At 35.8% G+C, this 25252-nt stretch overlaps 2 protein-coding genes across 2 annotated transcripts; one reads left to right on the top strand and one right to left on the bottom strand.

Annotated features, from left to right (window-relative positions):
• Positions 1-1431: 1431 nt before the first annotated feature.
• LOC135695155 (RNA demethylase ALKBH7, mitochondrial) lies at positions 1432-8783 on the bottom strand. The gene is made up of 5 exons (XM_065214143.2): positions 8340-8783; positions 4882-5024; positions 4109-4136; positions 3092-3222; positions 1432-2880 (listed from the first exon to the last, which is right to left on the bottom strand). Exons 1-5 carry the CDS (start codon positions 8637-8639, stop codon positions 2757-2759), a joined length of 726 nt encoding a protein of 241 aa, XP_065070215.1. The 5' UTR covers positions 8640-8783; the 3' UTR covers positions 1432-2756.
• Positions 8784-8803: 20 nt separating this feature from the next.
• Positions 8804-22374, top strand: LOC135695154 (putative very-long-chain enoyl-CoA reductase art-1). Its single transcript, XM_065214142.2, has 14 exons — positions 8804-8932; positions 12590-12640; positions 13045-13096; positions 14674-14718; positions 15091-15174; positions 16024-16159; positions 16646-16751; positions 17022-17038; positions 19029-19084; positions 19777-19820; positions 20278-20335; positions 20898-20986; positions 21372-21417; positions 21906-22374. Exons 1-14 carry the CDS (start codon positions 8927-8929, stop codon positions 22028-22030), a joined length of 915 nt encoding a protein of 304 aa, XP_065070214.2. The 5' UTR covers positions 8804-8926; the 3' UTR covers positions 22031-22374.
• Positions 22375-25252: the final 2878 nt, after the last annotated feature.

Raw genomic sequence — 25252 nt, forward strand, 5'->3', positions numbered from 1 at the left:
AATTGTGCATCTTTATAAATGAATCTTCTTACGATTCCTCTTCCATATATCTTGGCTTCAGGAAATCTCCATATCTTCTTTTAACTTCACAAACCTGTTCAGGATAGATTTCTTTGCATTAACAGAAGACAAAATCGCAGTTTTTTGCGTTTCAACATTTTCATACTTTGCCCTGCAAGTCTAGATTAGCTGCCAGCCTGAACTGCATCTATTAACTGTACTCATCTGATCCACTGTTCATCTATTTCCATAACCTTTTTAAGGAGTATCTATTGGGCGGCAAAGTTTGCGTATTGCATAATCAGGGCCAGGCCTTGTTTGGGGAGGGTGTAGAATACAAATTTACCAGTTTAAAAAAATTACCAGAAAATCCATAGCTACTGACACAAAGCTCCGAAATACATTATGTCAATTTGAATCTAGGGAATGTGATTCACAATATCTATATACATGATAATAACAGACCTTTCAACCCTATAGTTACTACCATGGTTTGCACAAAGAAAAGGAAAATTTTCGAATTTTAATGCCTCCGGTTCGCTAGAAAATGAACTCTTTCAAGTAGTTTTTACTAATGCAAGATTGCTTTTAAATTCATATCCATAGGCCAAAAATAATTCTATGGTTTTTTTGATTTTCTTGTGTCGTTGTTCAAATGGCAGCATAAAGCTGATGTGGACCTGATAGTTGTTAAGCATTCTGGAAGACTGTTTTGATGAAACCAATAACTACTTCAAAATAACGAAACTGCATTCGAAATGTCTTAGAGATAATAAGTGCTTACGTCAAGGAGGTGCTATTTCTTCAACGATTCGAATATTTGTAATTACAACTTATTTATATTATTTTTATCGAAGCAATATATATATTACGAGTTATTTATATGAGAATAAATTGGCACGACTACAAAAGATGTGTGCCACCTTGGCCCGTACAAAATGGGTAAAAATAGTCGAGACATTTTACCTGCTACAAATAGCGCAGAAACGATGACCATTTGAATTTTCAAGAAATAAGGTTTATCGGTTGGAGCACAAGCGCGCCCCTGTTTCTGTCGCTTCCTGTGTCTAAAAAAGTGTTGAAATACACTTGAATCATCTTTTGCACGTGGTAAAGTTGCAATAGCTTTTAGTGTTGTTAATGAAAGCGCAGAAATAACACTGTCATACTGCTGTAAAGCAAAGACACATTCTGGAAATCTACACATGCACAAGTGACGCGCTCACAAGCTGCAACTCATATGGCTGATCACGCCACAGTCACGTCGCGGTCACGTGTCGTGGTGTTGTGATATGCAGATGTTCCATTACTTTAAATGACATAAACCAGATTTTGAGTTGCATAAAACTTCGTTGTACGCGTCAGTAAAATTGTGTTTTGAAATGTGAGCAAAATGACTGAGTGAGAACAACGCCACCTAAAAACACTTGCTGTGATTAGATAAATCATAATACGATCATACAAGCTTGCGTGTTGTCCTCTAAATATTGTTCTCTAAATATTGCTTAAATGATTGGTGTTGTAATTCAATAAGATTAATCTTAATATTTATTTATTCAAGTGATTTTCATTATCCAATGTCTTCCACCATTCACTGTTGTTCATTAACATTTGTTTGAGTGATACATTTTCAGTTTAGCTTGAATTATGATTGACATCATAGCATGGTATTAAGTGTGAAAAGAAAATGCTTTTCTATAGCAGATTCTATAGCAGATTACTGAAAAGCGTTCTACCATTGCTAGCGGGTATTTGATACTTAGAAATGTTTCTTCATTGTCTCATAATGATTTTACTTCCATCTTTGTTACAAAATTACGAAAGAAAATAAGAAGAAAGAGCCTTTATGTTTTATTGCAATATCTGGTGAGTTACAACGGGAGAACCAAGACCAGTTTTCAGCTTGCTCCCACATCTCTCACCAAAGGCGATAAAGTGGTCAGAGCCAATCGGGCAGCAAAAATTAATTCTACCCAGGTAAGTGTTTTGTAAATAAAGCATTCGCAATTTTTGTCTCAGGATGCCCATGCATAAGCAATGCAAATTACCAACTTCCTCTAGCATCAATGCTACAATATTTTTGAAGAAAATTAATAACAAAAAAAAAATCAGCCAGGAAAATCCAAGATAAGGTAACTCGAGACTATTCAAAACATTGTGCGTAATGGGAGGTTTTCTGTAGAAACATGGACTCTTTGGCGGTATCAGTAGTTACAGGGACGATCTGAAATAAAAATAGGTTTTTTATTTACCCTTTCAAAACAAGCTTCTTTTCGCATTTTATTTGTAAATTTTTATTTTTACAGACAGAAACATAACCACATTAATATCTAAGTGTATAGTACACAAATCACGTTTGAAATGGATCCATATTTAGATTATAGTAAATATGAAGAATTAACAAACAATATGGTATAATTTGACGTACAACTTCAGAAAACAGCGTTGCATAAGTTCAATAATGGCACAGGTATATCATGACAAAATTGTAGGCGGCGAACAATGCTATTTGCGAGTAATTTAGTGTTCATAAAACACACTTCCTTTCTTAGTCACTACACAATACTCGATCGACAATCTTAAGTATCAAGCCACAGCAATCATTTGTCCGTTCGAAGATTTCAGAACATATGTCATTCGTTTCAACAAGTTCAAGCGTCTTTTGAAGCAGCAATCCCTTGCGAAATAGGAAAGCAAGCAACTCAACTCTCGATTATTCTTAGCTCATGAATGGTGCATTCAGGACAACTATTTCTTCACGAAGGTGGCTCCTCTCGTAATACAATGGATATCCTCCGCTCTCTGTTAAATTTTCTTTTTCCTAAGTATGACTCTTTATCTGCAAGGATTTCATGGGTGAGTTCGTACCTGGCAAAGTCTCTGTAGATGAAGCAATAACGAAAAATTAGTGAGGTTCAACAATTTAGATTTTACCTAGAAAGTAGCTTGTTTTGTGAAAGATAAAAAGTAACACCAAGAAAAAAAGCTGTTTGCAAAGGTGAGGGGGGAGCTATGTGATTTCCTACTAAACAACGTGATTTCCTACTAAACAAACCTGGCATACTTTAGCACAGAAATTATATTACATTACCTCATGATGTAAAGAGATCTTGGCTTGAGTAGAACATCTACGAAAGCATGTTGCTCAGTGACGTCACTAGGCTTTAGTCGCATGATAGCAGGTGACAAAAGGCTCAAACCAGCAATTCTACGGCCGCAAAACTGCGAAGGGGATGTCATATTTACATATTTAAAAAGTCATATTTGAAAGAGTGTATAAAATCATGAATATAAGGCTATAAAGTGTGGTGTTTTAGTTGGACGTTGGAATTAATGCATTTAGCTTTTTGTAGAGGTCTCAAATCAGAAAAAAGCGACTGCGTTAACACTAGACACGGTAGGCCCGAGAAAAATCATCAAATGTAGAGCAAGCATGTAGAGCAAGCAGAGGAATTCAATTGCAATGCATAGAGCCAACCCAAATCTCGCCTCCAGAGATCTTTTACACTATTCATTTCGCACATGACGTTCAGTGAGACTTAAACCAAAGTCAAGCCCAATTTTACAGACAATGTTGTTATTTGTAATTGTTATTTTTGCTGAACTCAAACTATTCTAGAAAAATTGTCTATTACTTAGAAAAACATTTCAAAATTTTTGTTCTGTTGGTTTCTCATTAAAGAACTGCATGTATATATTTCCAATCAATACAAATCCATGTTTGCTTTCAATCAAAAGTACATTGAAAACAGCAAATGAGGTTCACCTTCGTCTAATGAACTTTCAATTAGGGTAGGTGTCGTGTCGTGGGATTACTTGAAAGCATTTTTGTATTTATTGTGTTATCGTGGACACGGAATTTCTATTTGGAAAACACAGTAAGACATAAGTAGCGTGGAGTATCAACCATAATATTATAGAATAAGAGTACAATCAAAAGGGTATTGAACAAATGTCTTTTCAATAACTTAGAAATTCAGCCTACCAGTTGAGCAGTGAAAACATTAATAATCAGCATACATACATTTATCAATCATCTAATACTTGAATAGGAGAACAAAACGGCTAGAGTGAGTGAATCATAGATGGGGAACAACAGTTAATTTACCTTGCTATCCACATGAGGTTTGATGTACCTGAATGAAAGAATAACTTGATTGATATAAGCTTCAAACTGAATATTTGCCTGACGATAGCAATAAGCATGAAGCTGAGAGTTGCAACTCAGAACTGGGGCTATACACCAAAGTTTGTACGTGTAGAATCTTTGGGAAACAGAAATCCCCCCTCTTCAAAAAACGTTTTATTATAACTGTGCAACCTGAAAATTCTCCTCCGTGAAAATCCTCTCCTCATTTATAATTATCTAACAGCAAGAGGCAGCAGCCATTCGCCATTATTTGTTTTTGATTATATTCTTTGCTAAAAAGCAAATTTTAGAAAAAAGGTACCTCTATGATTGACTGTACTTTGAAATGTAAAAAATGGAGATTTGTATAAAATTCACCAAATGCCTAACAACAAGTACTTGCAACAGAACTGATTGTATTTACTAATAATGCTATTTGAGAACATCATTCATCTTCATCATCAAACATACATTGAACAACTTTTTTGGGTCATTATTATAATACAATGTCTGCAATGTCTGCAATGTCAACTGCAACGTAAAAATTTACTTGAGGCGATTTGACATAGACTGCAAAATAAATCTGAATTCGTCTTTGTCAATATATTCTGGCCGGCTGTTCCATACTGAAATGATTCAATAAAAAATGAAAACCATAATATCAACCCACCCTCCTGTTTGCCTTTAGGATATCTACTTAAGAAACTTAGGGAGGGGGGAGGGCTTTGTCAGGCTCTGTCTTTAAAACTTACCCATCACTAGATAGATCTAACACATGAACAGCTGGAAGCATCACAGATTTCTCATCAAATACCGTTTCTTGAATTCGTTTAAGTACATTTGTGCTCTCTGGCCCCCAACTTGATTTTTCCAGCTCCCTGTATCCACAGATAACCTGAACAAGAAGTAAAAATTTGACATTTAGCCTTTAATTCAAGCTGTATTTATGATGTGTCTATTGCTACAGATGCATCTACAATAATCAAACTCGTTTAGTTTCTTTAGATTTCACATAGACAGTGTCCCATTTACTAAACAGCCAATTGCAATCCAACCAGCGATGTCAGAACATTCACCTTGAGCATGTCAAGTATACCACTCAATCTCCTTTATGATTGAAATTTTGCTAAATTTCTTGACACAAAAATTAACTTGAGTATAAGTCAACCCTTAATTTTAGGTGAAAATACAACACACCTGTGTATAAGTCGCCCCAGAAAACTTGCTTTCATAAATTGCAAACAATATTTAATCAAGGAATTTATCAACTAAAACAAATTTTGTTCCTACAAGTTTAAAAAATTCAATTTTGGCTTGGACTGGAAAAATCACAACACTTGCAAAGGAAATAATTTTAATTCTAAAACCACAGTTCACATTACAAAAGAAATTAGGACCCTAATTACAGAAAAATGGGCATTCGCTGCACAGCATTCTGCTATAGCAAGGGGCAGACTAGCCAGACAGGCAGGCAACTGGGCTATTGCCAAAAAGACCCCCATTAGTAGGGATTGTAAGAAATGTCAGAAGACAAATGGCAGTCTGACAATATTTGTGGGCCCCTATTTTCTGCCCTTTCACTGTGTGTTGGTTTTTTGTAACATAAAAAAACACTGTGTATGGTGCTTTTACATGTCTTGACTTGCTATACAGACTGTTTTGTATCTTTAGTTTTTAATTCCCTGTTACCAAAATATAGAGTGCTGTTTTCAAGAAGACCTTCTATGTTATAAACTAAGGAGAAACCAAGGAGATTGATTGAGAAACTGTTCCTTGGTGTACTACAATGATGTTAAAATTAATTGATTAATAAATTAACAGGATTGTTTTGCAATTATTTGAAGATATCAGAACTGTTAATAGACCCTACTGCAGATATTCATGAAAATATGTTTTATTATTTGATCCGGCTACCTTTCACTGTAAGATGGTTGATACAGACTACGCAACTACTTTGTGATGCTGTTGTTAAATGCTGTATTTGAATACTTTAATACTTTGGAAATTAACAGAGCTGACTTGAATTTGGATTTTGAATTTAAGGAAATTTTCCTCACAATCGCAGGCCTCATATTACAAAGACTGTGTTTAGTCCTGATTTCAAAATTGCCTGAGCTATTATCTAGGTACCAGTCTGCCCTTGGTTACAGCAGCTGTGAGACTAGCTGGTTTCATGCATTCTGCATGTTAAAAAAGGTCTTCAAAAGGACAGCACCAACAGCAAGTGAAAAACACCATAGGAAAGTGGTATTGAACAAACAGAGAGAGTTTGACAAGTGGAAAACACCATAGGAAGGTGGCATTGAGCAAACAGAGATCTCTTGAGTTTTTAGCTATTTTTATGGTAAATTCTTAAGAGAACCAAAACAAAGGTATGGGAAAGAACAGTGATGGCATCCCTTCTCTATGGATTGCATGGTGTACAACAGAGAGCAGATGCGAGGAAATGTTTGGAAGCTGGACAGGCCAGGGATTTGAGAACCAGGGGCGGACACTTGATCAAATATTGGGGGGGGAAGCCTATTGTTTTAATAAGATGAGGTCACATGTCCCATTGTTCTAGAACAAAAGATCATTGTCCTCTAAAGAAATTGGGGGCGGTTGCCCCCCCTCGCCCGCCCCCCAAGTGTCTGCCACTGTTGAGAACTATTGAGAAAGTGACCTTGCTGGTCATAAGATCAGAACAGACAGCAGCAGTGATTGAGGACCTCAGAGAATAGAAAACTTGAAATAGGGTATGCAACCAAGATACTGGCACCCCATCTGAGTAGAAGGGACTAGTGAAGGATCAAACTGGAAACTTGATTGTGTGCCTGAAATCTCGCACTTTTAGGAAATTTGTATTGATAATAATCTAAAATGCTATCACATAGGAACTTTACAAAGCCAATATGCAAAAGTGCGCAGATGGAAAATTTGAGTGCGCAGGCAATATATTTCAAGTGCGTGACAAATATTCCAGTCTAGGTGAAGGAAGATGCGCTAGACAGGAAAAAATGGAGACAAGGGAACAAGAGGGAAGCACCAAAGGACATCCCAGAGCTGCAAAAAAAAATTTCTTTCTGGGTTCAAGTCAAGTATTGAATTGCTAGCAGGAAGAAAACTTAGATGCAGAAAGATGCATGTAATTTTCATAGCATTTGACCTTTAAAGAAAATCTCCTCCCACTTTTCTAAAATATGGTCATCGAGATTTGTCCAAAAACGATGTAAAACTCATTGGGGGGGGGGGGGGTAGTATACTGTATGCTTGTGTCAATAACAATTGTAAAATACTTGGTAAATAGCAGAAATGAATAAAAAAATGGGGGGAAATTTTGCAAAAAGGGCATTTCCCCGCATTTGAGAGTGTTTGAAGGGCGTGGTCTAAAAAATTTCTGGGGGCTGCGCCCTAGACCCCCCTACTGCTACAGCCCTGGGTACGCCACTGCTGCAGCTTTATCTGTTGAAAAGGTCTTGGACAAGGAAATTAAAAGTTTTTTCCAAGTTATACAATTTTTTTGTGACATTTGATAAATGAGTAATTGCTTTTATAATGGTTTAAAAAATGCAAAACTTCTTTATTTTATGCAACCAACAACCTAGAGACATTAAGCTCACATTTTTATAAACTTTTAATCTGTTGTGAAAAAGCATAGATGATTTTTTGCTGATGCTAAACAACAGCTGCTTTTTACAAAGTTTTGCTGAAAATTTTCTGCCAAGCCAAATTTTTTTCTGGAAATCTAGTTCCCAGGTTCCTATAATTTTTTGCAGCTCTGGGACACTCTGGCACTAGCTCCAGAGTGCAAAGTATTTTTTGTGCGCGGGGAATTACTTCTGTCACCTATGCTTGCGCTGGAACAAATTATTGACAGGTTAAAAGCTGCGGGATTTAATTTTTAAATAGCACTTTTAGGGCTCGAGATTAGGCTATGCACGGAATTCACACGAAAGTCCTTGCTCCAACTGCTCAGATTAATCTAAATTTGCAAAAATGCGCGGACAGGATTTGAGCAAAAAATTATTGGGCGGGGAACGCGTTCCCCTCACATACCCAAACTTTCAGTCTGGCACTAGCTGTTATCCTGCTCAAAGGAGTAGGTATTCTGATGATGATGATGATAAACAGTCATAACAGGAACACAATATAGGAACCAATCAACATCAACAGCCATTCCTACAAAAAGTAAATATTTTGCAACAAAATCTAATATCTTTAATCCACCAACCCCGTCCCAGTGATCATATTCGTATTTCAGTCTTGCTAAAGGCTTCTTTGAATCTTCTAAAAGGCATTTCTCCTCATCCTCTGTCACGAAATCTTCAAACAATAGGAAATCCTTCAAGAAAGTAGACTTAAATATGTTGGCACTCTCTTTCTCAGAGTTTAATATTTGAAACTGGAAATTTTGCTTGGTCAACACACCATCAGCCTGTTGCTGTCTCACACCTGTCGACTCAGCAAATGAAAGTTCCCTGGCATTTTGCAATAGTTTTGTCAGCAAACGAACCCTGTTGGCTATTTTCATGTCTTTTTCTTTCTCTTTATTCAAAAGATGCTTCTAGAGCTGAGCATAATAATACGAAAAGTATCTCAATGCCTGCACAAAAAAACATAAAGCTGACTATTTTAGCTACAGCAAGATCTTAGAACCTTTTCCACCATTTCTGAATCTACACCAGCATCGATGCGAGGCTGTTTGTTAATGGTCTTGTCGCAAATCGTGGTGCGATCCTTCCCAGGTTTCGTTTGGACCTTTGGACATCAGTAAGATAACGTCTACATAACTTGTGTTTGAATGCGGATTCCATCACTATGAAGGTAAGAAAGCCTTACTATCTCGTACAAAAACCAACTGATTAGCAATTTCGATTAGCGATTAGCAATTGTTTGCAATATGCAAATTTAATTTAGGGATTGCAGTTTTGAGCTCAGTTCAAGTTCAGTTTCATATAATTTTAAAATTCCACTACATACAATCCAAAAAAAACAAAATTTAAATACAATTAAATATAACATGCCTAACTAATTAATGCAAGATAAATGCTACAAAAGAAATCTAAAAGAAACAATATAAAGTATTACATCAAGAAGACAAAGGAACTGTATGTAGGGGAATTTCTTAAGGAGGGGCTCTCTCAGTAGCTAGGCTAATCGAGGAGAGAGCACTCCCTATTTATTTAGAACTGATTAGCTAATTCTAAGAGCTCCATTTAGCAATGCATTCAACTAGGCATAAGCGACTGCATCAGAGTTATGTGTGTGATGCAAGGTTTTTCAAAAAATTAACTCGGTGGGTGCAAGACTGCAGAATTTGGCAAATACACTTTAGATAATTTATGCACTTGACAATGCAACTTACAAAAGCATGTGACAGTGGCAGTAATAAGAAGGGGGCATGGTTATCATGATTGTTGCTTAAAGGGTGTAACACCAATATTTTTTTTATTCTGAACTATTTAAATTTCAAGACGTAAAACATATGATATAATGTTAGACCTCTTTCAATACATCCAACCACTTTGTTTGCATTTTATAGATGTTTCAGATAAAATTAGGTGCCAAGCTGGAACCCATGTGAAGCACACACCGGATATACGCTGATAAACAATAGAAAAACAATGGAAAACAATTAGTCTGTGCTGGAAAACCAAACCTCCCTCATAAACTTGATGGATTTCGCATTGGAATGGGTGTAGCCCTGTTCTCCAGAATTATGAGATGACCCTCTTTTTTTAAGACTTGCAAAAACAGCAGTATTTTGCATATTATCCAGCATTTTGATTTATCGCAAATTTTCAAAATTTATTTCAACATTCTGAATTGACCTTTTTTACGCTTCAAATTGAAGCATATTATTAGACATGGAATCTTAATTTTGTATGACATTGCTCAGAGTGTAGAGCATCAGAAGCACTACTCAGAATCCAGTTAATAAAAATAAACAGCTTGTTCCCATTCATGGTCATGAGCTTTCAGCACAAGCAATCAGTGGCAAAGCCAAAGGTTGTGCCTGTCGAGACTGGCACAACCATAAATTTCCAAAAGTAAGGTTTTATTCTGAGTAAAATAGATAAATAGATCACATTTTTTTTGAAAACATATATGAATACTACTCGAATCTAATTTGCTGAATGCAGGTGGAGTAAATGGCGAGGTCATGCCGTTTCTAAAGGCAAGACTAGCTGCAACATGTAGCATAAGAGGGCGGCCTACTTGTTAGTTCCTGAGGACTTTTATGGATGTTTGTTTGTTATCTGAGTTATTTGAGTGGTGTTTGTATATGCTCCAGTCCAATTTAAAATCAAGCAGTTGTATTTTGTTAGGGAAACTGCCTTTCTGCTGTAGATTGAGCGTATATATTTAGAGTTGCATCAATTAAGGAATCAAAAAAGTTTTTGTTCAACTTAAGAGAATCACGATGTTCAATTGAGCGAGATGCCTTCTGGTGTGGCGAAATGTGCAATAATTTGAATATCATTTGGATGCTTTTGATTGAAGCAGACCAATATGGAAAATATTGCAGTTTTTAGCTTGGATTTGTACCAGAAAGTCGCATGCTGGAAACAATAAAATTTATCAATCAATCATTACTTACTTAGACAACAATACTAGATCAACTAGATGTTTACCAAGGACACAAGTGGCTTTACTTTTAATTGAGAAATTTAGGAAGAATGCTCTGCTCAATATAAAAACACTTTAAGTAATTCTCTCAAAATGTAAATATCTCAAAATGTACATTAGGTAGTTCTCTCAAAAGTCTCTATCTGTTTTAGATTATATAAAGGATTTTTACATTTTTAACTAGAATTTTCATAGCAACTACTTAATTTTGAAAGTTTTTATAGAAGAGAACCCCTTGAAAACAAGTTATGCTAAAGGGTTACCCTCCTGAAATGCGAGGAAGTGAAAGAATATCAAGTTGTTGCTGATTTTTTCTATGCTGCTGATGGTATATTTTGAGAATTAGCCTAGGGGTCTTCCGATTATTTTTGAATCATTGCTTTCCATGTAATTCTGTTATATGCAGTTTCCTTGAGTGTGCACATAATTTCAGGAATTTAACCCTCACCATGAATAAGCAGGATATATTTATGTATAAGCATGAATAAGCAGAATATATTTATAATTCTAAATATATCTTTATGTATAGAAAAAATAAGAAAGACACTTTCTTCCCTTAATTTTTTTACTCAAGAAACTGTTTTGCGTAAATAATTCTTAGAAGATAATGTTTTCTCTTTATTCCATTTGTGATTCAAGTCATCTGGTCTGTGTATTTTGATGTTACCTGAGAAAAAGGAATTTGTTGAACATGTCTTGTTTGTTTATGCTGCTCTATTTATTTATGAATTGTAATGATTTGCTTTTAATGATGAATTCATTTATTTATAGCAACTTGAATGAATAAGGCTTGCAAATATAGCCAAGAATTGAGTACAGTTTATTCATCATTATCACTTCAGTCTTTACTTAAATCAAATATCTAGCTTAGTGGCGAATCTTAACATTAGAGACTACCCAATGTTATTCAACAAAACTGTCAAAAAAGCAGGACACAAAGTTATTCAAAAGTTCATACTTTCTGTATGCCACTCACTGTTAAGTGCTTTTTACCTGTAGCTAGGTAAATAATGCTGCCAAGTCTTTAATATATGTTTCAATCTTTCTGTTTCAATGGTGTGGTATTATTGGAAAATTGGTCAATCAGTTAAGTTCTTTATACGTGTCTTGAATTTCAAAACCAATTCTCCCCCAAAGCCAATTTTTGCCAATTCTTTGAATGAAATTCCTATTTTTATGTGTACAAAACAAATTTTGCTTGCATTCATTATTCATTTGAAATTTGATTTTACAGGTGTATTTGGTTTCTACTGACTGAAATAAACATTTTTATCTTAGAAACATAATAATATAATAATTCTTAGAAACATTTTCATATGACTTTTATTTTATCTAGACTTAATTATACCAAAAATAAAAAAGGTGCCTTGATCCCCCATCTCAATTTGGAAAAACAATGAATTTTTAGTATTATCAAGAGGTAAAAGAGACATAGAAACAATTCCTATACATTCCAATTCAATTCAATTTGAGTTTTGACAAATAAATATTGCAGTGCCATGCAACTTCTGTACGTGCTTTTGAGATCACTGAAATATGATTTGGTGATTTGAACTGCACACTGGGCAATGGGCACGACCATCAGTTAGAGTCCAGCTTTGCCACTGCGAGCTATTATGAGCAAGAGCAGTGTTTTAAACGTTGGGAACCCCTTATAAAAAAGGTGACTCAACCATAGCTTAGCATTTAATTGAGAATCCAGAGTGTGTTGAAACATGTAATATTAAATTGTTGGTCATTTTGTGGACCTTGCAAGATAGCTTCACTTTTGGTTTTTTCTTTGCTAATTATTTAATAAATAAATTTCACTACTATCTTGAGTATAGTTTTTCATTGATCATTGTCTTCTAGCTGGAAGTTCACAAAGCCAGCAACAGGCAACACATGATAACCCTTGAGAATGTATGTTTGTTTGTTCTATATGCGTTCTTGCAATGTTTTCAATGTGTTGGCTAGGTCCCTTAATATCATATTTCTATTATGCATGTCAACATTTAGTGTACTTTGTTTGCAAGGCTCTTGGGTATTCTGCCAAGGAACCATTAACATTACTTTGACCCTGTGTGATCTCTTACAAACCTTTATTCATCTATTGGTAAACAGCTAGAAGTGTTACATTGTAATATTTTGCACATTCTAATTCAAACTTATCATTGTCATAGCAGTTAAGATGCCAGGATGCATACCAGGGATGGTGGATGCTGAAAATGCCCTGTAGTTGCTGAATTGAGATTAACCATGTTTAACATTGTTTTTGTAAAATTTCCTTTGATAATGTTATAATTTTATCTTTGTTTTTGATTCAGATTACACCATATTGCTCAATAAAAGAAGTCAAAGAGGAGCTATCTAAGAAAAGTATGTTTTGATTTCTAATTTTGTTTTGAACTCTGCCTTTTTCTCAAACTCGACCTCTGATGTATGCAGATGCTCAGTATTTTTTTACTGTGCCATGGCAGGTGCACTGGCTGTCACCATGCAGCATGTGAAAGTGATACGAATTTAATGAACGCAGGGCCGTTGCTAAGCACTTTCACTTAGGGGGGTGCCAGTCACCAATTTGCCGACAAAATAGGGCACGGCCTAAGATATTTCAATGTAGGGGTGTGGCATTTTGAAGCAATTGATTTTGTTTATCAAAGAGGATGTTCTCATTAGTCAATCATGGCTTCAATTTTTGAGTGACTGTGGGTACTTAGGTTTTGAAGGCCTTGAAACAAAACCGAAAGACGATGTCCCCGAAAGTCGACAAAATTTTTGCGACTATGCCCTTTAGATTGTCTTAAAATGCATTTCAGAATATTTCTTGCAGTCATTTCTTGCAATCGTTTAGAACTTTTAACTATTTTAGGCATACCTACGTTTCATTGATTTCATTCTTAAAATTGAGTTCATTACTACTTGAGGGCCCCTCGACCTCAAGGCCCTGAGGCACTTTCCCCCTTTCCCTGCTTACAGTGGCTTCCAGTACCTCCAGGATCAACGTTCAGAGTTTTTCAATAAACTTTGACCCTTCCCTAAACCCCAAACTTTAGGTAGAAATTAGGTCGCCCTGGATATTGGACATTAGATTCTGGACTCCGGCTGCTGAAAGAGAGTCATTTGAAGTTTTTGGGGGACATTTGCCCCTCCGTGACACCCATAGTGCTACCTTTTTCTGTTTTGAATTGCTGAGGGCTTTTGGGCAATACTTGTAAGTTCACATCCTCATCTTATCCCAACTGTTGCTTTGGGAACTTTGAAAGCTAAACCCGACAAAACTCTACTTTTAGAACATTTGCAGACAAGAATTTTCTAGGGCCGCACCCTCGCACTCTCCTCCCGCTAGCGACGGCCCTGAATGAACGTCTGCAGCTCAGTTAATAAAGTAATGGAAAGCAAACAAATATGACAAGATGTAATGAATTACAGACCCTATTTTAGAATTCAAAATACCACAATAAATTCACTGTAACAATTGGGTTAGTAAGGATAGGGGCTCGATCGACACAGCATGTAGAAATTTCTAGGTGCATGAGATCGAGCTCTATCACCTCTCCTTGCAAGGCTTGGATCATTTGGTAGAAAACTATCTTCTTCCTTTGTACTTTTTTCTTATTCATGATCAATTTTGTTTATTTTGCTGTTTTGACAAAACAAAATTTAAAGAGGCTAGACATGTTATGAGGACCTACATGCAAACATCTTCAAATGCAGCAGGGTACCAAGTAAAAGAACATGTTACATCCTGTGAGGGGGTCAAAAATTTGAGCCCTGAAAAAAGCTTTTGTGTGGTTAGTATTCTGTATTGTTTTCTTAAAAACTTTTCTAATCTAAATTCAAACAGATTTAAAAAAATATATCCTCTTCTTTGTCATTATCATGTTAGGAAAAAGTCAGGGTGATGAGATAATTTGATTTTGCTATATTTAACAGCAATTAATTGTCATTTGCAGTAAAAAAGTTCTATGTTGAAAGGCAATCTCTGAAAGCTGAACCACGTGAGTCAATTGTTTACTTCAATGGAGTATTAGACTTATGTTGAAACATTGAAACTAGTGTTATATGCTAACAAATTACATTTCATTATATCTTGCTTTTATATCCTTGAAAAGAAAGGTTTAGTTTGTTGAAATGTTCTGAAACATTTTTCTGAGTTCTGTCACCTTAATGACCCCAAAGCTAAATGCACTGGCTTGGAGCCATTCTGCAAACTCAAATATTGAATGTTTCTACAACAAAGACTTATGCAATTAAATGTTGGACAAATAAGTATTAGAACTTGAACTTACATACATAATTATTCATTAGCTTAAAAACCAATGTTACAAACAACACAAAATGTTACAAAAATCATTTTTTTTATCTGCAAGGTGGAAAATCTTTGGAAGATGATGAAACATTGGCTTCTCATGGCTTGCAAACCGATGGAAGTAAAATTTACTTCAAAGACCTAGGTTAGTATCTGTCGTTTTGGAAGGTATCCCAAATTTTCACCCCAGAAAAGAAAGGAGGATTAATTCTTAATCTCAGCTGAAATGCAACTGTCCAATAAAAAGGGCAAAATTAACATGCTAGATCCTACTAGTGATTGAAAGATGGACTTGGCCTAGATGCTTGGTTTTAAATTATCTCTTGTCTTGTGTTGAGTTTTTGTTGAGTAAGGGTTCTTAGAATGAAGCCAAAGGTGTAGAGAACTGCAGTTGGTTGTAGTATTCTACAGATATAATTCATATAACATCTATAAAAAGGAACGTGCGGTCGTCAACAGCTTAAGTTTCAGAAACATTTCAAATCTGAGGGGGGCACATGGCTAGATGATACCGATAAATGTCAAACGTAGGCGTACAAGAATCACTGTTTTGTGTCGTTATGTTACTTCATGATATGCTAAGGTCATGAAACAACAGCCTGTTTCTTTTAGCAGTATTTCCTTTGGAATTCTGGGAAAATAAGTAGGCATACTAGGAACTTTATTGTCAAGTTGTATTATGTTTCATTACCTTGTTATGTTAAAATGTTAAATTTCAGGGTCGTATGATAAAGGACGTTTTTTTGTTTATTTTGGTTTATTTTTATCCTTTAAAATTTCGATAGTATTGATTTAGCTAAGAAGTGTTCGCCAATAGGTAGGACAAATAACCTGAACGGCCTTTGTTTTTTAGTTCTCGATCCACTGATGTATTGAAGCTTGCTTTAAACATGAAAGATTGCCCTAGTTTGTCTATTTTCCATAATCCTGCCATACTTTGCTATGAACAAATTAGTACTACTTACAATTATATATATTTCACTCAATTTTGCAGGCCCTCAGGTGGGATGGACGACTGTTTTTCTGACTGAATATGCCGGACCTCTCTTTATTTATCCGTTATTCTACTTACGACCGTCGTTTATATACGGCGAAGGAGCCAGTACTACTCCCATTGCTGAACCGGTGCAGTAAGTTGAAACCACTTTTTAAACGTCACCATTTTAATTTTTTGTATCCTTATTTTCTGTTTGACATGGCAATAAGTAATCAGAAGAAAAAAAGAGGTCTATATGTATTTGGGCTATATAGTGCGACAAAACACAGAAATTATAGAAAACAGAATAATATTCACAAATAAGAAAGAGGATCCCTAATGGGCGATGTATGAATTATGATTGCAGATGGATGGTGCTTATTCCAAACGTGATTGAAATTCGAACTATTGCAAAGAGTTATCCGATTTCTTCCTCTTTACTGTTCGTTCTACACAGAATTACCACCCGAGAAGGTTTTTCATTGTCATAACCCGACGTATTTCGATTTTACCATTAGTATCTGAGTCTGCACGCAGGCCATATCTGCCTCGCTGCATCCAACTGAACCCATCAGCTCGTTTCGTGCCCTCCCTTGTCCGAGGTTCCCTGTATCTTTCATCGACATTTTTCTCCTTCCAGTCTGGCCTGTGCTTGTTGGTGTATTCACTATGCAAAAAGATTGCTAGAGACGGTTTTCGTGCACAGATTTTCACATGGTACAATGCCTATAAGAAACATTTTCAAGGTAGGGCTATGTTTATAGTCGCCTTTCACTTGTCAGCTTCTTTAGCGTGCAATATCATTACATCTTAGCTTAGTAAGAGTCATTGAAACCTCTCAATTCTACTGATTTTATGTTATTTTTCCTCACTGGAATTAAATTGCACTTGCAAATTTTTGATTATTATCAACAAACAGATATTTGTTAATTTCAAATTATTTTTTCTTTCGCATAGCCAACTTTTTAAATATTCTCAAACAATATCAACTTTAAAAGTATTTATATTTTTTTTAGAACTCCATGTATTATTGGTGAGTATGACCATTCACATTTTTGTAAATTTCTTATTTCATTACTTTATAATTTATTTGGCACATTACAGAAACGATTCTTGTTTCAAATTTTTCAGTTGTGATTCGACCTGTGATATTTCCTGTTGGGGGACGAACAAGATAATGTCTTTTAATGAGTAAGGCAACCCTCCGTCCTGGAGTTAAAGAGCATGCGCATGGATCGAAGTCATTATTACGCATGCTCTTTGATTCCAGGACGGAGGTTTGCCTCACTCGTTTGAAAATCTTAGCTCGCTCGTCTTCCCAACATTTAGCTGTTGTCAGAGCAATGCCATCGGCTGACCCTGTCATTTTTGAAATAGAAATGTATAGTTGCAAAGAATCTCAATATTTGATAATCATAGCCGCAAAGGAGATAATATTTCCCTAACCAAAAAGTATTTGGTTTGCCTTGCTATGATAATGTTTCCCTCAAATGTACTTAAGAATCATTTTATGAACTGAAACACAAATATTGAATATATGGCAAATAACAATGGTGTTCCTATACCCAGCCGCTAAGCGTGATCTCGAATGTATGTTTCATACGAGAAAGAGCTTTGAGACTTTTCCCGCAAATTATCGTCACAGATTTTGTTATTCACTGTCTTTAAGACAAGAAAAAATAACTTATTAATTTACTGTAAACAAATCCACAGAAACATCGTATAAAAATTTTATAGCAACTCACAGAAAAAATTGTTCTTTTAAATTTTCGTCATGAGTAACTGTTTTCTTTTGCCGGTGAGCGGATACCCAGCTAATTTTTCCGAATGCAACGGTGTTTTTGTATGAATACAACGGTGTTTTTGTATGAATACAACGGTGTTTTGTATGAATACAACGGTGTTTTTGTCTGAATACAACGATGTTTTTGTCCGGATACAAGCTGGTTTTATGCGATTTATCATATCTCGAAGATGATCAATTGACTGTTAATCTGTCTCTCTCTTCTTCTGGTTAAACAGTCAATTCATTTTAGCCGATTCATCTTTCAGTTCACAATATCGTCAAAGAGGTCGTAGCCATTTTAGTAAGTAACACATAACCTCCCCAAAAAAAACTCTTGGTAGAGCTGCTCGAGATATCATCAAACGGCATAGCTCTTAGTTTAGTGCCACGTGGACATCTTTTTTTCCTCAAACTCGTAGTTGGTGGAGTCAACTTCATAGTCACATGCAAGGAAGGCATCATTAAAATTTGCTTCAAAAAATATCTTTGGTTTAAATGTTGAGCAAAGGAGTCACAGGATGGATTCTTATGGAATGCTGCTTCCAGTCTGCCCTGACTCGTTGTTTCAAAAACTACCCCATTAAATGTCTCCTTGATTATTTTTAACCAAACGGTTCGAGGACGGATAGAATGGAAAGTAATCATGATTCTGGTTGCCAGGGAGATGGACCGTAAATGCCCTAATATTGATTTCAACGAATAGAAAAACGTTATAGACGCATTCGCTGTGACTGCACTGTTTTTTAGGGCCTAGGGCTGTTCAGATGAGATAGATTGATTGGCTGTCTTTGGGATCCTCCGTGTGCGACGAAAAATGCGTTTTTCATTTGAATCAAAGAGGCATATATCGAAGAACGAAATCACTCTCCTTGCTCCTCTTCTTCTATATTTTCTTTTTCTTTTTCGCAAATCCGAACGGACATAAGACCCGGATATCAATTTGAAACAGTAAAGATAGTAAGCAAGTATGTATTTGGGGAGGGGCATGCTCTGTTTCTGCCTCTGTTACTTGTACCCTACCTATTCTTGTCAAGCATCCGGCAGAGATGGAAACCACTTGTATATGTTCAAGTGAAAAATTGACCGATAACTTGCTCGTCTCCAATGATGCTGACGTTTCCAATGATGCTGGTGAAGGTAATATATTGCTTTTGTACCTCGCGCTTGTGTTTGTAATGCTGGTTCCTAGAAATATATCAGTATTTCTGTCAATTCACTAATGTTTTTTTATCAATAGGGGCTTCACGTGTCTAGTCTCCTACTTCGTGAATCATCCTTTGTACACGCCTGCCAGTACGTTCTATTCACTTTCTATCGAAATCTTGTTGCAAATTTGTTCACTTTGACTTCCTTTGTCTAATACTGATGCTGTAGTTCAAACCTGTACCGAAATTCAAAGGTTGGTTTCCACTTGAGTGAAGTCTTCGAATTAATTCGCCGAGCGTGTTGCCATTCATAAGGGAGTTGTGTTTCGCTGGAGAGTTTAACTCCTTTCAACTTACACATTTCGCTAGTGAATTCGCAAATGTCTGGAAAGAACAAAATACATTCCAATCGCTGAAGAACTTGATGAAGGTTTCTATCAAGTGGAAACCGGCCTTAACTGCAATGAATCTTTTGCAACAGTCCAGTCACCTTTAATCAGCCATTTCTTATTACGCAAATACATATTGGCTCCTTTGCGTTGAAGTCTCAATTTGCACGCACTGTTTAGAAAAATAATTTTCAACAGCTATTTTGTCATTGAATTAACGAACCTACATTTCGTTTTTAAGGACGAAGTATTCTTTAGTCAATCCACCTTTCTCTCAACACATTTGTGAGATAATGTTTGTTTTGACTTCCATTAGCTATAAGAAAATGGTTTTATATTCAAAACTGTGGTTCCTTTCTGAAACAAAAACTCGGCCTACTCTTCAAGAGGGTTATGCCATTTGAAAAATCTTTCACTTTCTCCATTTTATTTAAAAATTATTTTTTAACAGAATTCGGCTCAATCCAAATTTACGGATCATTGATTGGGTTTTTGGTGAGTTTTCCACAAACCTTTACGCACAACGTCAATTTCCCATCGCATTGTCAATGATAAAGTAAATGGCTCTTGCATCAGGCATCATCCTCTAGAAAATGACGTCAGAAGACTTCTTATGTGTTTACTAAAATCGCTGACTTTTGTTGTTGTTAGTTATCAACATCAGTTTGTTATCAGCCAGTGCCCCATGGAAGCATTAAAACATTATAAGCTTGTATTAACTGGTAAAATGCAAATTTTCATCGATTTAAGTTTCCTTGTTGCATATTCTTTTTTTAAAGTAAATTTTGAGCGTTCTTTATATTTGTATCTGTAATCGTCAGTAGACAAATTCGCTGTTTTGCTTTCAAAGTAGCGTATACTGCAGCATTGCAACTCACAGAGCAAACTTGAAAGTTTTTGCCAAAATTTTGAATCGGTTCTGAATTGAATTAAACTGATTGCCTCTCGACAGCTCTGCGAATATGGCAACTTTGTTATCCATTGCCTTCTGCGTGATCTCAGGCCACCCGGTAAGTTTGTCAGGTTATTTTCAACGATATATTTGTTGTTTCGTGTCATTTAATGATATAAGCAGATTGTTGGAATATAACTTCAACAAAGATGCGAAGTTATATTGCCTATACGTAAATCAAGGCCTATTTCAAAGTTATGTGGTATGTTGAAATAAAACTGTACAGTTGCATACCCTGAAAGAGATAAACAATTAACAATGCCTTGATGCAGCGTATGAAAGAAGAGAGTATTGTTATCTTGCAAACCATTTATGAATAGGCCATTAAATATATAATCAAGCACTATCTAATAGATTTTTTACATCTATCATATTGCTTGTTTGAACGATAGTTTGTCATTAGGGAGTAGGGTTTGAAATACAACTGTTGAGAAAAGGCTGTGTTTCAATTCGTAAGGCAGAATTCTTGAGCTACCGATAGTAGAGAGGCATAAAAGCTCAATGCGCGTACCTCAGGCTTATTGTATCAGATTTTAGCAAAATGTTGACAATCAGGAATGATTTTTTCTTCGAATTCACGATCTTTATTATAAGGTTTGCTCTTAACCATTGGTTTATAGGAACAAAAGAACGGAGAATTCCCTACCCCGCAAAGAACCCACTTTCATGGATGTTCAGCCTTGTTTCGTGTCCAAATTACACTTACGAGGTAACTAAAAAGATTTTTAAATTTCCAGTTCTAAGTCGTGATCAGCTTTCTATCTCTCATCGATCCCTATCCTTGCTGAAGATTGCAAACAAAAACAAAAATGAACCATTCTGTCATGAAGTTCTTGAATCTTCTTCTTCTATTCAATCATGCTTTTCCCTAGAGAAATTGCCTGTTCTTGAAGCCCTCAGTGGATTTTTTTGAAGTATCTTTAATTTGGAACTTTTCGATATCAAAATAGAAAAATACAGAAGATTTTAGTATCTGAAAGACGTAGAACAGAGATATTATTTTTGTCAATATCATTATTAAAGCATGTGAAATGTTTCCTCGCTCTTTCAAGTGCGCTGAAATTATTTTCAATTTATTTATTCTTCTTTTTCAGATCGGCGCTTGGATGTTCTTCACAACAATGACACAGACGTTAACTGGTAATTAAATTTTCGACAGCATAGGGTCCGAATCTGAGAGATTTTGATTCTCCATCTTTACTGTTGAAGGTTATTCTGCCATCGGTAATGAACGATAGCCACAAATTCCGTTCATTACCGTTCTAACAATAAGGGCGCATGAAATACTCAAATTGCTGTACGCTAGAAGTTATTATATCCACATAATTAACAAATATGGACTCGTCATTACAAATTAATTCTAAGATCTTAACATGTCGCCATGGAAGATTGTCTGACGGACGTGAAAAAAACTTCATTCCGCTAACTAAAGCTCAGTAACACAGTTGATGATGGTAAATTTCTATTCGAGTCTTCTATTTATGGTGTACTCCAAACGCTCCTTCTACTTTATAACTGGGTTTAGGAGTCATGCTACTTGAGGAGCTAAAGTCATTAAAGGATTCTTCACCTCTTGTTCATTAATCATTCCTGAGAACAAAATTTTGCTACCGTCTGTTTTTTTGTAGCTGGCTTATTTTGTCTCGCTGGCTTTATTCAGATGGCAATTTGGGCAAAGGACAAACATCGCCGATATAAGAAAGAATTTAAAGATTACCCAAGGAGAAAAGCCATTGTCCCTTTCATCCTTTGAGACTGTAGAGGATTGTTCCGTATCAATGATTTGTAGCGACACGAATGTAAAGAAAGTTATCGTTTGTTGGTCATGAGTTTAGCATCAAATTTTATTGTTTGTTTTGCGAGAGACGATTTACCAAGACTGAAATATGTTAGTTGTCTTAAGCATATCCTTTTTCGTCTGTGACTGACTCAGTGGTACCAAGTTCTGATCTAAATCAAGCACTGATTAAATAGGTTCAAATATACTTAATATGTCTTTTATCTTGCTATTTTTAAATGTAATTTGATTCTTGCTTCAATTTGCAAATGTTTCTTAAAGATCCCAATTATGAGAAAAAGAAGATGCAAAATTTCAAATGTTCTCATTTTCTTTTGCAGCCTTGCTGTTCTTTTGAATGCCCATGTGATCAAATTTCATAGCTCGTTGTGCACACTAACTTTCAAACTAGGAATGATGGGTTATGTTTCAAAATTAGGTGAATCCATCGGATCGTCTGGTAAAAATTATCTCCTTTTTCTCTTGTAAAGCAGCATTCTTCATGCATGGCATCCGTAGCATTCTTGCTTTTGTTTCTGTTCATACATTCAGATATATGCCAAATTCAGTTTCATTCAGATATCAGATATATGCCAAATTAATGTAGGCTTTGTCAATGTAGGCAATTCTCTGGTCGACCAGACCATGTTGTTAGTGACGATTTTGCTTGGCAAAACCCTGTCGGCAAAATCAGATAGAATTTGTTGCAGCACCCTCTGTTAACTCCATGACTGATTTACTCTGCGGAGCGGCTCTTCGTTGCTGATGTTCATTCGCGACATTGTTGTTTTTCCCAGTGGTTTTTCGCCTTTCTTGACTTTTCTTTGTAAACGCTATCACATGTAGTATTTTATTTTCCGAACCGTTCCCATCTATTGCAGGCTCAAAAAAATTCTGCTTGACTTAATGAATCTTCACCAGCACCAGAAGCCGGCCTTTAAATATGCCTTAATTGTCTTCTTCAATACCTTATGTCAGTTTGTTCGTCTCGCTCTCACTTCGCTCCTTGAGCGCCATAGTTAATAATGTTTTAAATGCTGTCCTGTCAATCTTTTTACAACAATTTTCCTCAGAGCCATAAAGCACGACTGGAAAAGCCGGTGTATTAAAATTCTTGTCAATCTATACACACTCCATTGATGATAAATCAACCTTAAAATTACAAACCCTTCTACATTTTTGTATTTAAAACGCCCAGGTTTTTAATTAAACTTTGAAGCAAATTAACACGTCTCATCCCCCCTCATAATGAAAGCGTTTGCTCATCTTTCAATTTACTCTGGCGACAATTATTGATCAGCTAATAAATTTTCGTTGTTAAATTCTCATATTTTATTTTTGTACTAACTTAGTGGTAAGGGTTTATTATTTTTCTGCTGCCAAAAGGTGCGGAGTTTATTGAAGACAGGATTTTATTCACCTTAAAACCTTGTTACAGAAAATACAGTACTTATTATTAGCCTTGTGTCAGTGACATCCGACATTTTCGTGTTTTTACGACTATTTTTCAGTTTTGTTAACTGTTCATGGTTTTGTTCCTGCGAACGAGAAGCTTGTGATCCTTGGCCATGGTTACATGATTATTCTCAAATACACATAAAAAGGGTCATTATTATGCTCATCAATAAATTACCTTCGTTATTTTCATTGTAATCATAACAGTCATTAATTATCATTGTATCAATTTGCGTTAATTAATCATCAGCATCGGCCGTCAATCATCGTCTCCACTAGCGTCGTCAACAATTATTGTCATCATCATCATCATCATCATCATCACCATCATCATCACCATCATCATCATCATCGTTTTTAGTGTCGTCATCGCAATGATCAGGAGTCAATTACCATCATTTTGGTTTGCATATTCGAAATGAAAATTTGCCCTTATCCATTGCTTGCCTGAAACCTTATGATTTGCATGTCGTTTGAGGCTACAGTGTTAAAAGCTCCATTCTTCAACTTTTCCAAGACATAAACTGTCTTAATTTACAACTAAACGGATAATCTAGACGCAATAGTTTAGTTCGTCTGGACACCTAGGCCACATCCTTCATTTTTATTTGCAGAATCTCATTAAGAAAGGCGTCTCATTATATTGAAATTAAAAGATGTGAATTAATTCGAGATTCCCCTTATAAACCTGAAAACGCTGTTAATGTGAGGTTAGGATCATCTATCTTTGCGTCCCAGTCTTAAGTTAAACTTGTTATTGCCCATTTGATGCTTTGCCCTTGCATAAAATTGGGATTGTGTCCAAATTTCTCCTCTCTATTACTTATAACAGTCATCTGACTGGAGAGGGTATCCACAGTAACTTAAAAGATAAACATGGCTCGACGATTTTGGATTTTTCATACATATCATATTCCATAGCTGTCCATTTGTGTGTTTTGTCTTTTAGATATCGTATAATCTTGCGTCAGTTGCCTTGGATACACATGCTGTGTTATCGTTAGGATTTGCTGGTCCATATTCAGCGACTGTTAACTTTTTGGTGTCAGGTTTGTCTCTGACTAAACCTAGACACATACATGCCTCAATGCTTTAATTACGCCCGTAATTCTAAAGTCTGGAGCCTTGTGACAGTAAAAACGTCACTTAGTTTTTGTCGTCAGTAATAACGAAGAAATGAACTGGCATTTAGCAAGGAAGGTATGTGCAAATCTGACACCGGCGTCAGATGAAAGACTTCAAAGCTGTTTCGCAAGTTTATTAATGGCGTTATAATGTTCGTGTTTATTCCAAGAATGGCACCTCTTCGTAGTATTGCCATGCGAAAGAGCGTATTTCGGATGCAATTATCGAGGCTTTTACAAGGAAAAATTTACAAATAATATTAGGGAGGACCACACAGCTAAGTTTGACACTTAACAATATTTTATGTTTTCAAAAATATTTTAGATTTTCGAACATATTTGTATGGGATGAATGGGCCACACCCAGGTGGGTGTTGGAGCCCTCTCCAGTCACCCACAGACAGAAATCAATCCGTAAGATGTTAGAAACTGACTGTACATGGTTTTGAAGTATGAAAAAGTATCTGAAAAAGCTGTTTTTCCCTCTATTCTTTTCTTCAAAACCTTCTTTATCAATTGATTGCTCATGTAGCCTAACGATAGCAACAAATTTAATAAGCAGCTTTTTTACCTTTCATAACATTACATATTAGACTTCCTGGTTTGTATTCTTCCTTGT

The sequence above is a fragment of the Rhopilema esculentum genome, chromosome 8 (assembly GCF_057945365.1).
Source record: "Rhopilema esculentum isolate cy_ngs chromosome 8, ASM5794536v1, whole genome shotgun sequence".
NCBI classification, from domain to species: Eukaryota; Metazoa; Cnidaria; class Scyphozoa; order Rhizostomeae; family Rhizostomatidae; genus Rhopilema; species Rhopilema esculentum.